The sequence below is a fragment of the Propithecus coquereli genome, unplaced genomic scaffold, assembly GCF_000956105.1.
Source record: "Propithecus coquereli isolate 6110/MARCELLA unplaced genomic scaffold, Pcoq_1.0 Scaffold285, whole genome shotgun sequence".
In the NCBI taxonomy this organism is placed as follows: domain Eukaryota; kingdom Metazoa; phylum Chordata; class Mammalia; order Primates; family Indriidae; genus Propithecus; species Propithecus coquereli.
This window is the reverse complement of record NW_012148452.1, coordinates 1,218,951-1,233,037: the sequence shown is the minus strand read 5'-3', so window position 1 is coordinate 1,233,037 and position 14,087 is coordinate 1,218,951. Positions and strand designations below refer to the sequence as shown.

General features: G+C 37.2%; 1 protein-coding gene across 1 annotated transcript in view; it reads left to right on the top strand.

Moving 5' to 3' along the window:
* The first annotated feature begins 42 nt into the window (after positions 1-42).
* Positions 43-14,087, top strand: part of MED13 (mediator complex subunit 13) — a 101,050-nt gene continuing 87,005 nt past the window's right edge. Inside the window, exons 1-3 of the mRNA XM_012648447.1 lie at positions 43-182; positions 2,030-2,264; positions 9,132-9,300. Of these exons, the coding sequence (XP_012503901.1) occupies positions 120-182; positions 2,030-2,264; positions 9,132-9,300 (467 nt within the window). The 5' untranslated portion in view covers positions 43-119. The remainder of the gene's footprint in view (positions 183-2,029; positions 2,265-9,131; positions 9,301-14,087) is intronic.

Genomic DNA, 14,087 nt, shown 5'->3' with positions numbered 1-14,087 from the left:
CCCCCCAACCACCACCACCCCCCCGCCCTCCCCGGTGTCTGTGTTTCTCTCTCTGGTCGGAGGCGGCGGTAATGGCGGATGGTGGGTTGTGGCGCCGGCGGCGGCTGCTGTGAGGGACGATGAGTTCCTCCGTGCCGAACGGGGCCAGCCTGGAAGATTGTCACTGTAACCTCTTCTGCCTGGTGAGTGCCGAGGCCGTGGCTAGCGGGCGGGGAGGGAGGGGGCCGCGAGGTGCGCCCTTGGGCCGTGGGGGAGGGGGCCCGGGTCTGATCCAGATGCCCGAGTCCCGGGGCTAGGCCCTGCCGGAGCTGGCGCCGGCGCCGGGCGAAGCTCCGCAGCCAGTCTCGGGAGACGGCGTTCGCTCACCCACCGTCCTAGTCTCTGTTTTAGGAGTGTTGGCATTTTTCTTGTCTTGCTTCGGACTCTCGCTTTCTCACCGTAGTCTTGTCTTCAACTTGGGCTCCTTATCCGGCAGGACACTAACATTTGCCTCTGTGTCTTGCTTAACTGTTGCTTTTCTCCTTATTGACCATGTATCTTTTCTTCCCACTTTCCATTATTGCCCCTACTCCTAGCGCCTTTATGCCTCTCCCCGGTAATTTGGTTCCCCTAATAAACATTACCCCAGAACTTATGCATTAAGTTCTTCGTTTCACATTTTTTTGTATGAGTGAAACACACAAGGTTAGTTACTTCTTTGGGTGACTTCAGGTGTTTCTGTAAAAACCAGTAGATGCCATTTCATGTTTTCTTTTTAAACTTTGAAACAGTTTGCCATTTTGACAATTTCTAGCCATATTGCTTTATTTAGAACATTATGTTTTTGTGTGAGTGGCGGGGACTAATGGAGGTGCTGCTGTGGTTTTGCACAAATATTTCTCTGTCTGTTTTGCTTGCTTTTTTAGACTGTTTTGAGCAGACTGCTCCTTGTTTTACAGACATGGAAAGTCTGGAAGCTGTATGTAGGGATGACAATTGTGTAGGTTGGTAACATTAAGACTTTAAAAAGTACCAACTGTTGCAGATATCTAGTCCTGAATTGGACAGTATCGTAGTTTCATCAATGACTTTAAGTTTGGGTGACTTTATTTTTTCATTTTTTCCCCTGTGCTATGAGAAATATTAAAAGAGTATGTGATAGGTAAGTGAATTAAGTGGGCGGAGCACAACTAGTTGGCAAGTGTAAACTGCCAGTCATGTATCAGCAGTTTCATTTTTGGCACCTTATGCTTTGCACCTTTAAGTTAGATTAAAGAATTATTGAATTCCCTTTGTCGAATTTCTTTCATGATGCGAAATGGAGATCTTTAATGCACTTCCCCCTTATAAAGTATGTCGGTTTTCTTTATAGTGTCCATTAATCAGTATCTCTTCAGATGTAATAAGACTGTACAGCAGGTTTTACATTTCTGTCTTCTCTAACTCAATCTATTTTTGGTACTTTTAGGATCAGCTTCTTTGAAGATAGACTAGCATGAATTGACAGTTCTTTGTGAGCAGCTATTTGACTTTTCTTAAAGAGAGTGTGTGATGAATTAACATGGGCTTTTTTCAGAAATTGTTCAGATGTCTCTTCATTAGAGCCATGCCTTCTGTAAACAAGGAATAAAGACCCATGATATGGGGTTGTTAAGAATTAATTTTCAGTTAAAAGTTTGGCAGCAAGGAACAAATGTGACGAGTTAGAATAGAACGAACTAAGGACAGAGGAAAAAAATGTATACTCAGTGTGCAGTATTAAAATATATGTTTATATTTAACGTCAAGTTTCTTTTATTTCTACTTGGGACACATTATTGGTTTGCTGTTCAGTAACATGTCAGTGTTAATTTTTAACTGTTTTTGTTCTTTTCCTTAAACTCTTGGTTGTTGAATTATCGGAGTTATAATGCTTTTTTTGGGTCTTAATTTGCTTTCAATATTTTAAGCATATGTTGAAAAATTGTAATGTCTTAACGAAATAAGGGACTTTATATAGAATTCTTTTGACTTTGTGCAATAATAAAAAATCATGCTTTCTTTCCTTCAGGCTGACTTGACAGGAATTAAATGGAAAAGATATGTATGGCAGGGCCCAACTTCTGCCCCTATTCTGTTTCCTGTGACAGAAGAAGACCCCATTTTGAGCAGTTTTAGTCGCTGCCTCAAGGCAGATGTACTTGGTGTTTGGCGGCGAGATCAAAGACCTGGAAGAAGAGAATTGTGGATATTTTGGTGGGGTGAAGACCCCAGTTTTGCTGACCTTATTCACCATGACTTATCAGGTGACAGCATCTTATCATTTCTAACTAATAATATGGCAACATTGTATACTTGTCACAAAATATCATTTGTATTACAAATTAAGTAGTTTTTTTTTTCCTTTGTGGAACACTGTTAGGTATATGAAGTCACATAAAAATTCAGCTTCATGTTTTATTTCAGCATGATATTTTATTTAAATTATCCATGTGTGTTATGGCTGGCTTTTTAAGCCTTGACTTTCTCCTTTCACCACCCAACTTCCTTTTTAAATCTCACAGGTGGTTAAGGCCCAAGGAGGGCATGTTACATTAATCTAAGAAAAATAGGATCAGGCAGCATGAAGTTCCTGACAAAGTCATATAATACTATTGAAACCAAGTGTAACTCACTTTTCAGTCAATTCTGCCATTGCTGTTTTTTGCATGAATATGGAGAGGATTGTAGGAAGTATCTAGAAATGTAACTTTAGGTTGTGGTTTTTATAAGGCATATAGTTATTTTGTTATTTGTGTTATTACCATATGAAGGCATATGTTAATTGTGTTATTTTTCAAAAGTAACTCTTTTAGATAGTGTTCTATCAAAGACTGCATTAATGAGACAAGCTGCCAACTCGTTTAGCTTTTATAGGACATGGAGTCATAATCTAAAAGGTTACACAGAGATAATTTTGTGATCAAATCAATATGATTACTTATTTTCTTGACTTTTATGACCAAACGTTACTTTAGAAAGAGAAACTGTAGCTCTTTATGTAATTATTGAAGCTTGTGTTTACTTTAGACTGTCAGAGACAGTGTTAACTGAATCTTTGATAATAGGAATGTAAATGATAAGTTGTATGCTGCCAGGTACCAAAGACTTCGTTCAGCAAGATGCTTAGGTAATAATTCTTGATGGGTAAATTTTGGATTTCTAGGTGAATTTTTTAAAAAAGTGTTCTTATTTGAAATTGAGTACTATGAAATTTTTGTTGTCCATTTGACCTATAGGATCTATTTTATTTTTGGATGAAATGTAATCCAGGTTTCTGTATCTTAAACTAGTATACTTAGTAAGACCAATGTTTGTGTAGGAATGGATGTTACATTTAGTTTTTTGATAATTTGCTTTTTACCTTCAAATGAACACACTCTTCAGTGTTATTTTTGAGAGTGATACAATTCTTTTATGGTAAAGCTTTCCAGCTTTCCTAATAAGATGCCTGCTGGGGAGTCTAGTTCTTAGTTCTAAGTATGTAATGTAGTTCTAAATATGTAAAATGATGGGTTTGTGTATATGTGGATATATATATGATGTGTGTATATCTATCAGGATATAAAATTTCTTAGTGATTTTAGCAAGATGCTTTCTAATTGTCATGCCAAAAACTAAGCCTGCCAACTTCCTTTTTCTTTCATTGACTTGAATATAGTACTGCAGTTATTTTAATCTGTAAGTGGCCATAAAATCTACCTTACTAAGATGTTTGCAGACCGTATTAATGTTAATTAAGTATCTATAAACTATTGATAAAACATAATTGTTGATAGAACTGTGAGGCTGACTTAGGGATTTTGGTTTTAACAAAGGTGGGCAGAGCATCTGAACAGACTTTTTTTAAGATTCCATGAAGTACATTTTGTGGAATCAAAAATGATTTTAACATATAATATTTAGTTTTACCATAGTAAATTAATATTTTGAAAGTTAAAAGCCTGTTAAAGTTAGACGTGAGCTGTTTTGATGTATATTGTTAAAGTACTATGTGGATTTTTTTGTCTTCTAGGTTTCGTGTTATCAATCAGATAACATGATAATCTCTACTGAAACTGGGTTACAGTTTTAAAAATTTCTTTAGTTTAAATTTGGTTTTTAGCATAATCTTCAAAAATGGTAGTACCTGTGCGTAAAAATAGATACTGATAATTGAATGTGAATGCAAGTGATTTTGGAAGATTAGGTATTAATTGTCAGATTTTGCTGAATGCTATTGAATAGTAAATAACTTTAAAAATTTTATCATAGTGGAAGTGATTGAAATAGTAAACTGAAATACAATTAGTAGTAGTATGTGATCATATTTACTGTTCCAAAAGCCTGTCTTGTGCTGTTTTAGTTTGCACAGTCAGTGGTATTTATACAGTGTTTTAGCTTTTTTTAACCTGTCATTTACTTTAGAATGTTGTTACTTAAATCAGACATATCTTAAAGAATAATAAGGTCTTTTCAGATGGACTATATTTGTCTTGCCCTTTTCTTTGCTCCAGGGACACCGTCTGCCTCCCTTTTGGGGTAATTAGGCTGCCTCTGTCTCTCTAGCTAACCCCTTTTTCATTTCTTCCCATCTGTGGCACTCTATTTCCTTCTTTTAAGCTCCCCTGAGAAGAGAGCAGCTGGACAGTAGGGGTGGCATCAGCTGCTGGAGGCAATCCTGAGTTCCAAGTGGAGGTGTAGCACTGGGGAAAGGGGAACCGGAAGGACCCAGGTGGTAACTAAAAAGCTGGTTAATTTAGCTTGAGCTTGCTCTTCACAGGCAGTGTCCTTCTGTTTGGTTCAGCACCCACCACATCTTGTTACTGAAATGTTTTTGATTATGGTGATAATATTGCCCTCCTTTTTCTTGGTGGGAGGAGGAGGGAAGGCATTCCTTTTTTCAAAGATTAGAATTCTCAGTTTTTCTTATTTAACTAAAACATTCAGTAGCAAAAGTACAGAATTGCCTTTGCTTAATCCCCTTATCTCCTTTGTGTCATCCATAGTGTATTTTTAAGAATAAACTTGTTACTTTAGGAATGTTGTAGATTTATATAAAAGTTGCAAAGTTAGTATAGTTTCTCTATAACCTTCAGTTTCCTTTATTGTTAACATCTTAAATTAGAATGGTACATTTTTACAATTAATGAACCAATATTGATACTTTATTATTAACTAAGGTATATACTTTATTTGGATTTCCTTTATTTTTCTGTCCTGGGATCCCATTCAGGATGCCACATTACCTTTAGTTGTCATTTCTCCTTAGGTTGTTTAGCCTGTGACAGTTCTCACACTTTCCTTGGTTTTGATAATTTTGACAGTTCTGAATAGTTTGGTCAGGTTTTATCATGCATTTTAAATTTCAGCTTTTCTCTTAGGTCACTTAAGGTTACTTTCCTTTCAAGTTTAGCTGATGCGTAGAAATGAAATGTAAACTCATTTTATTGCCAACTGGCAAAGATCAGTTATAGCAAACCAAATCTGATTTAATACATACTTTAAACCCTCAGTTACTCATTTTGTAGCAGTGGTCAATACTGTTTAGCAAAGTCGTTTGCAAAGTCCTGATGATTTTTGTGTCAGAATTTGTGCTAACTAGTATTAGCCTCATGATAATATTCCAGAAAGATATTTGTTCAAAAAAATCTCTTGAACCCTCAAAGCCAAACATATGATTTTTTTTACTTTTTGCTCTTCTCTCTAGTAGAATGGGTAGTTGAGTTGATATCTATGTTTTGATATAAAAAGGATTAGGGAACAAAACATCTTTCAGGTTACAGCTTTTTTTTGTTTTTTTTTGGAGACAGGGTCTTGCTCTTTCGCCCTGCATACAGTGCAGTGATGTCATTGTAGCTCACAGCAACCTCAAACTCCTGGGCTCAAATGATCCTCTTGCCTCAGCCTTATTTGTCTATTTTTAGTAGAGATTGGGGTCTCATTCTTGTTCAGGCTGGTCACAAACTCCTGACCTCAAGCGATCCTCTCTCATTGGCCTCCCAGAGTGCTAGGATTACAGCCGCACTGCCTGGCCATTTTTTTTTAAAGTTAAAATTTGTGGCAGACTTTATTGAGTGGATGTGGGATAGTGGGTGACAGAGATGTAAAATTGGTGATGGGAAAATCTCAGCTCAGTCCCTCTGGTCAAAAGTCTCTGTAGTGGGTGGGACTGATTGGTTCTTTTAAGTGTTCTGTTAATTTGCTTCAGAGCAATATTGTTTTGTTTTAATTAGTGTGTCCTTGAAGGAGAAGAGTTTTCTATATATTTTTATTCTGTGTCCTAACCTTTTTGGAATTTTATTGCTATTGTCATTATTGGCTTTTATTCTTAACCTTAAAACCAAAATAAAAACAAAAACTGCTCTCTCTCCTAAGTTGATGATCTTAAAAAGAACATAGTTAAGTTAGATTGTGATAAGACTCTTAGAAAACTGATACCTTGAGAACTAAAAAAACAGATTCAGTCAGGGCTAAAAATATTTGTTGTTTTTCCTGGCTCCTGAGGTTTATATACTGGATTTTAGAAATGTGTCTAAATTTCATCATAGTGAATACTGCTCAAACTAAGTGGGCTGTTGTTCCAAATTTAATTTTGGGTGCTTTTATTGAAGGATATTAATTATAGCGGACTTTAACCTTAAATAACAGCTATTAACAGGATCGACAAGTAGATAAACAGCAGCCAATCATAGCAATCCTGTGCAAGCCAAACTAAAAAATTGTTTTGTGTACCAAGTAGTCTAAAGAGAGTTAATTCATTTCTATCTTCTGTTGTAAAATTTACTTGTGGCCCAACTCTTTGTATTGGCTAATCTTCCAGGTGACAACTTCATGTGCTGTATTTCTTCTATGTGCTGTCCTTTTTGACTGAGTGTATCTTTTAAATTTTCAAGTCGAAGATAAAAATCAACATGTTGTTTTCAATTCAAAGTTTTTCAGGATTATAGGTGAATAGATGAGAATGATGTTGCCAACTTAAGGTTCTCAGTAATATTTGTTGAACGAATGGCTTATTAATTATTCAGGACAAACACTAATTTAGCATTTAAGCATTTCTCTTTATTTTTTCGGAAAATATGTGCTATTATCTACCATGTTAATTTTTGACCATTCAGTGTTCATCAGCATATATGACATTTCAATAGTTTAGCAAAATTATATAGGAATCTTTTTTTTTTTTGGTCTAAAAAAAAGGATTCCTTTTTTACCAGTTGTTCACTGTGGAGATATTTAAAGATGTCAGTTCTGAGAAAAGTTTTGAGTACTAAGTGTGTCAGTTTTTTGGTTTTGATTTTTTTTTTTATTGATAGAGAATTATTTTATCTGTCACATACTTTGGCATCACTATAATCTATATCCTCAAAAAATGTGGCTATCAAATTTAGCATTTGAACTTTGTGTTTTTTTCAAATAAACACTTTATAAAAATTTTCAAGTAACATTGATGATTAAGAGTTCTAATGCTAACAGTAACAGAAAAGTACTAAAAATGAAGAATTGAAACTCTTTGGGCATACAGATACAAGAAGAGGAAAATATTTAAATGCATTAAGTGGACTTTGTCCATTAGACTATTGTTGATGAAATTCAAAAGAGCTGGGTAAAGATTTGCCACGTATTCCTTTCTCCCTCCCCTTGCTGTTATAAAATAATGCTGGTGTTGAGATCCAAGGACTCTTTTTAATTAGTGTAAGAGGTGCATGTTACTGTCTTGGGTGGGTTGGTTGAACTTTTTTAGAGACAGGGTCTCCCTCTGTTGCCCAGGTTAGCTCACTGCAGCCTTGAACTCTGGCTGGAGCAATCCTCCTGCCTCAGCCTCTGGAGTAGCTGGGACTACAGGCACATGCCACAATGCCTGGCTATCTTTTCCATTTTTTCTAAAGACAGGGTCTCACTGTGTTGGTCAGGCTGATTTCAAACTCCTGGACTCTGGACTCAGGCAATCCTTCTGCCTCAGCCTCCCAAAGTGCTGGGATTTGAGCTACCGTGCCTGGTCAGGAAGTACTTTGGTTATTACCACATCAAGATATTAGAAGCTTAGCTCAGTAGGCTTCTTGTTTCTAAGTGAACTCACCAAAACAAAACCTTCAGACTTTTCATTGAGCATTATTAGGACTTACTTCCTCAGCAATGAAAAATGAAATTATATTACTCTGGAAGGTCGAGGCAGGAGGATTGCTTGAGCTCGGGAGTTGGAGACTAGCCTGAGTAAGAGTGAGACCCCATCTCTACTAAAAATAGAAAAATTAGCCAGCGTGGTGGCGTGAACTTGTAGTCCCAGCTGTTTGGGAGGTTGAGGCAGGAGGATCGCTTGAGACCAGGAGTTGGAGGTTGCAGTGAGCTATGATGATACCACTGCACTCTAGCCAGGGTGACAGAGTGAGACACTGTCTCCAAAAACACAAACAATAAATAGATTTGCTGGCAAAATTGAGGCTATATATTTAGTGAAGGTAGCTATGAACTTTATATGACAGAAGTGCCATTTAAAATTTAAGGCTTTAAATTTTTAAATTTCTCCACCGAGTAGAGGATTCTATACTGAACAGTAATCATGAGAATCATTTGTTTGAAATGAGACTTAAGGTGGCACTGCTTGTTAGACTCTGTGCCAGTAGCTTCCTTTTTATTCATCTGTTAGTTGTAAACTAAGTTATAAAACTATACAGTGGAGTCATGAATTAAAATGCTGATGGACATGAAATGTTTTGAGTTTAATTATTAACTGGCTGATATTTTTTGGCAGGTTGAATAACTGGAGGAATTAGTATAAAGTAACAAGTGAGCCCCCTTAGAAATTAGCATCATAGATGTAGAGTGTGTTTAATATTTTCCAGGTTATATAAACAAGTGTTCTTTTCATTGATACAGAAACCAAGTCAATGTGTTCATGATATCATTGCCCTTTTATTAGGTGGAAAAATAATTTTCAGATAATTTAATAGAACGCATGGCAGTCAGATCTTTTATTCCTTGTGGAGTCACTTCGAAACCTGATGTTTTAGTGTTTAGAGATATACTGAAGTGATTATCGCTTAATATTCTGGGGTGAAATAGGGTTTGTGAATGTAGAGTTTAAACTGTAACATTTTTTCCTTGGCTCTAAATAGATATAGTGCCACTACTTTTTGTTTCCTTTATTTCTCATTTAGAAGAGGAAGATGGAGTGTGGGAGAATGGACTTTCCTATGAATGCCGTACTCTGCTTTTCAAAGCAGTTCACAATCTGTTAGAGCGGTGTTTAATGAACCGGAACTTTGTACGTATTGGCAAGTGGTTTGTAAAGCCTTATGAAAAAGATGAAAAACCTGTAAATAAAAGGTGAGTTATTTTATTTAAATTTTTACTTGGTATTTCTTTAGGTTTGTTAATTCTTATGGCTTTATAGAGAATGTGGAATAAAACAAACTAAATATCAGTACAGACATATCCAGGAGGTTAACTTTGGAGAAGTACTGTAAGTATTCAGTTTTCTTTGACCACTTTTTACTCCCATTTACACATTCTAAGAATTTTCTTGCAGCTGGGTGCAGTGGCTTGCACCTGTAATCCTGGCTACTACGGAAGCTGAGGCAGGAGGATCACCTGAGCCCAGGAGTTTGAGACCAGCCTGAGCAACATAGGGAGATACGACCTCTACAAAAAATAGAAAAATTAGCTGGGTATGGTGGCACATGCCTGTAATCTCAGCTACTCAGGAGTCTGAAGCAGGAGGATTGCTTGAGCCCAGTATTTTGAGGTAGCAGTGAACTATGATGATGCTACTGCACTCTATCCTGGGCAGCAGAGTGAGACCTTGTCTCAAAACAAATCCCAAAAAAACCCTTCTTTTTTCTTGCAGTGGAAATAGGCTGTGTTTTAATACAGTGTCCTAAATTTTGATTTGGGGTTAATAGAGAACATGTGGAATGAAAGCAGGGGCTTATGCATGGAAGTATCCTTTTTTTAGTACAAGTGGAAATATATGCACAGTACACTGATGTTAAAATTAAGTAATATTAGCACCTATTAAAATGGTGATCTGTGGTTATATTTTGGATTGAGTTAACCCTTCTCATTCCCAGTCTCTCAGTTTGCTTTAATCAAAGTAATTTAAATTTGTGTTTTTCTATATAAGACTCTTGGAGAGTTTATAATTTTTTAAACATTGAATTAAACAAATTTATGGCACTAATTAGTAGGTGGAGGCACAGGGGACTTAAGGTAGATACCTTCTGTTCCTGTGCAATTAAAAGCTTCAGGTTACTTCAGTTCTCTATGATTTCGATAATGTAAGGCATAGTCTGTTAGAAGATAAGTCCGAAGCAGTTGTTGAATTAGTGAGGCTTCAAGAGAGATGAACCAGTGGATGAACCAGTGGCAAGTAAGATGGGATGAGGGGAAAGAAAATTAAAGGGAACTTATTAGTTTTTCCTGAAAGATGTGAGAGGATATAAAGTAAACATTTGGTTGAGATTGTAGTCATTGTTGAGGTACCACCTTTCATGTTGTTATATGTACTTTTTTCCATGTGCACCTGGAGTTTTTTGGTTTTTTTTTTTTTTTCTTTTCAAACTTTCCTTTTTAGCTTTAATAGACAGGTGAGTAGATAAGCTTGGAGAAATAAAGTTTCTTTCATTTTTTCTCTTTGAAAATTGACAGTGACCTTTATTGTTAACAAAACAATTATATAAGGTAGGAATGCATTCAGCTGCAACAACAGAAAAATCTAACTACTGGTAGGGGTTGATTTTTTTCAATAGTAAGGAGTCTGGAGCTAGATAGTTCAGTATTGGTGTATCTGTTCAATAATGTCCTGAAGGACTCAAGGTTCCCTGTAGTTCTCTGCTCTGCCGTCTTTAGTATTTAGCTTTTATCCTTATGGTCCCAGTGGGTGTTGTACCTTGAGACAGGCAGGAAGAGGAAGGAAGGGAGGAAGTAAGAACAGGTGGCACCTGGGTGAGTAAGTAGATTCTTTTCTGGAAACTTTAACTGACATATCATTGGCCATGTTAAGAGAAACAAATATCTTTGATTTGGGAACAAGCCACTCTGAACAAAACAAGGCTTTTGTTAGCAAGAAGAAAGGGGTAATAGATATTAGATAATTACAAGTAGAAAATACTTGGCGAGGTGGCTCACACCTGTAATCCAAGCACTTTGGGTGGCTGAGGTGGGAGGATCACTTGAGGCCAGGAGTTTGAGACCAGCCTGGGCAACATATTGAGACCCTGTCTCTACAAAAAAATTTTAAAAACTAGCCTGGTGTGGTGGCATTGCACCTGTAGTCCCAGCTGCTTGTGAGGCTGAGCCAAGAGGATTGCTCGAGCCCAGGAGTTTGAGGTTGCAATGGGCTGTGATGACGCCACTGCGCTCTATCTAGCCAGGGTGACAGAGTGAGACTCTGTCTCAAAAAGAAAAAGTGGAAGTGGATATTGGGTAGGCAGTTAGCAGTATCTGCCATATACATTTATATGGTTTTAAGAAGTCAAGCAGATGACCAAAATTTAAAATGAAAACCTGCAATCCTGAGCCTCAGCTAATAGATTTGCTCCTCAGAGGCAACCCCCTTTTAATTCTTTTTACTGTTTCTTCTAATTTACCTGTTTTAAAATTTTGAAGCAATTAACATTATCATTCTTGAGTTTTTAGTTATTTCAGTTATTCAGGATTAATCTATGGACTTCCCTTTTTCTTCTTTTTTTCGTCTTGACAGTCTAACATTGAAATTCTCCCTTTCTATTGAGGGTTTAGATCTCTTCCTTCCCCCTGCCCCAAACACTTGGACATTGATGACACTGTTTTTTTTCTTTTTTGAGATGGAGTCTTGTTATGTTGCCCAACGTGATCTTCAGTTCCCGGGCTTAAGCCATCCTCTTGCCTAAGCCTCCTAAGTAGGTGGGACTAGAGGCATGCCCCACTGTGCCCAGCTGACATTGACACTCTTGCACACACTCTTCTCCCCTCCCCTCTCCCTTTCCTTATTTTGTCAATATATGAGTTTTGATAAAAACAATATTTATACTATTCTAATTTTTATGGATATCAACAGTGATGGCATAATGTTTTAAAGACTTGCAAATGGAAAATGAGCACATAAAAAGATGATCAGAACTTCTTTACCATTAGGGAAATGCAAGTCAAAACAACGAGATACCACATCATACTTGCTAGGATGGCTGTTATCAAAATGAACAAAACCAGAAACAAGGACTGCAGAGTATGTGGAGAAATTGGAACCCTCATATATTGCGGGAATGTTTTCTATTGTGGAAAACAGTATAGTGGGTTCCTCAACAAGTTAAACATAGAATTACCATATGATCTGGCGAATCCACTTCTGGATATATACCCCAAAGAACTGAAAGCAGAGACTTAAACAGGTCTTTATACACCTGTGTACGTAATGGCACTGTTCACACTACCCAAAAGGTGGAAGCAACCTAAGTGTCCATCGATGGATAAATGGATGAACAAAATGTGGCATATACATGCAAATGGAATATTATTCAGCCTTAAAAGGAAGGAAATTATGACAATGCTGCAACATGGATGAACCTTGAAGACATTACGCTAAGCGAAATGAGCCAGTCACAGAAGGACAAATATTGTGCGATTCCACTTACATGAGGTACCTAGAATAGTCAAGCTCACAGGGACAGAAAGTAGAATGGGAATTTCCAGGGGCTGAGGGAGGGGAGGAATGGGGAGTTAGTATTTAAGGAGAATGGAGCTTCCATTTGGGAAGATGAAAAAAATTCCGGAAATGGGTGGTTGGTGTTGGTAATAGTTGTACAACAATGTGAAGGTACTTAACACCACTGAACTGTACAGTTAAAAATGGTTGAAATGGTAATTTTTATGTATATTTTACCACACATATAAAAAGACAATAAATTTGGATAAAGACAGTTGGAAGTAAGTACAGGCTGGAAATTTTCACTGATTGTTAGTAGGAAGTCAAATCATTGCCTTCACTCACACATTCACTCATGGTTTCATTCAATAAATATTAAATAGGTGTGTTCCATATGCCAGGCACCATTTTTGGTATGAGAATTATAGCAACTGACCCAGCGTCTCTCCTTGCAAACTTCCTATTAGAGGAGGATGTTTAACCGGAGGTCAGTCTACCAAGCAAACTCTCAGTAGAAATGAAAATTGCAATTATTGCCCACACGAAGGTGTAATGGTCCACTGTTCTCAGAACCACTGTCAACTTGTCGTAGTCTGAGGCTGACGCGGACATGAACGAGTGACCCTGGAGTAAAATGAAGGGTTTGACGTAGCAGTGGAAAATACGCTTTGCATTGTTGCCAATGGCTCTGGATGTTCACATTCCATTTTCAGAGTTCAAACAGTCAAAAAAACTTTACGAAAACAAGAACCCTAATTAAATATTTGCTAGGAACAACTGACCATTTGTTTTCTTTCTTCTGATTTGAGCTGTATTACAACCCTCCATGCAAGTAACTAGAGTAGCTGTTGCCCTTAGCTCAAAAGCAGGTGGCTTCTGGGCACAATGCTAGGCACTGCCTTTGTTTTCAATAGGTCTAAAGTGGGATATTTTGGTGAATGCAATGATTTGTGTCAACATTTCAGCTGAGACTGTTGCCGCAGAGGTCTTCATTGAGTGTGATCTTTAGCTGACTGCACACCATACTCTCAATTTATGCATTCACAAATATTCAAGCTCTGAGTTAGGTACTAGGGAATCCAGGTTAGAGTTCTTGTCCTCCAAGAGCTCACAATCCAGGTATTTAAAAAAACCAATAACTTTGTAATTGTTTACACATGTAGTAAATCACACACAGGTAGACCAGAAAGCCAATCAGAATCTCAGACATCTCTATATAGCATTGTCTTTTATCTGACAAATATTTATACGATGTTTATATATCAAGCATTATTCTAAGGGTTTAGCACATATTTAGTCATTTAATCCCCATAAAACCCCCATGAGGTAGATACTTGTATAAGCTCCATTTTAGAGATGAGGAAACTGAGACACAACAAGGTTAACTAACATGCAAGACCGTGTGGCTAACATGCAGGCAAGCCAGGCAGTCCAGCTCCAAGGTTTAGGTCTTGCCTCTCAGCTTGTGGAGTAACAACAGACATTACAGCCA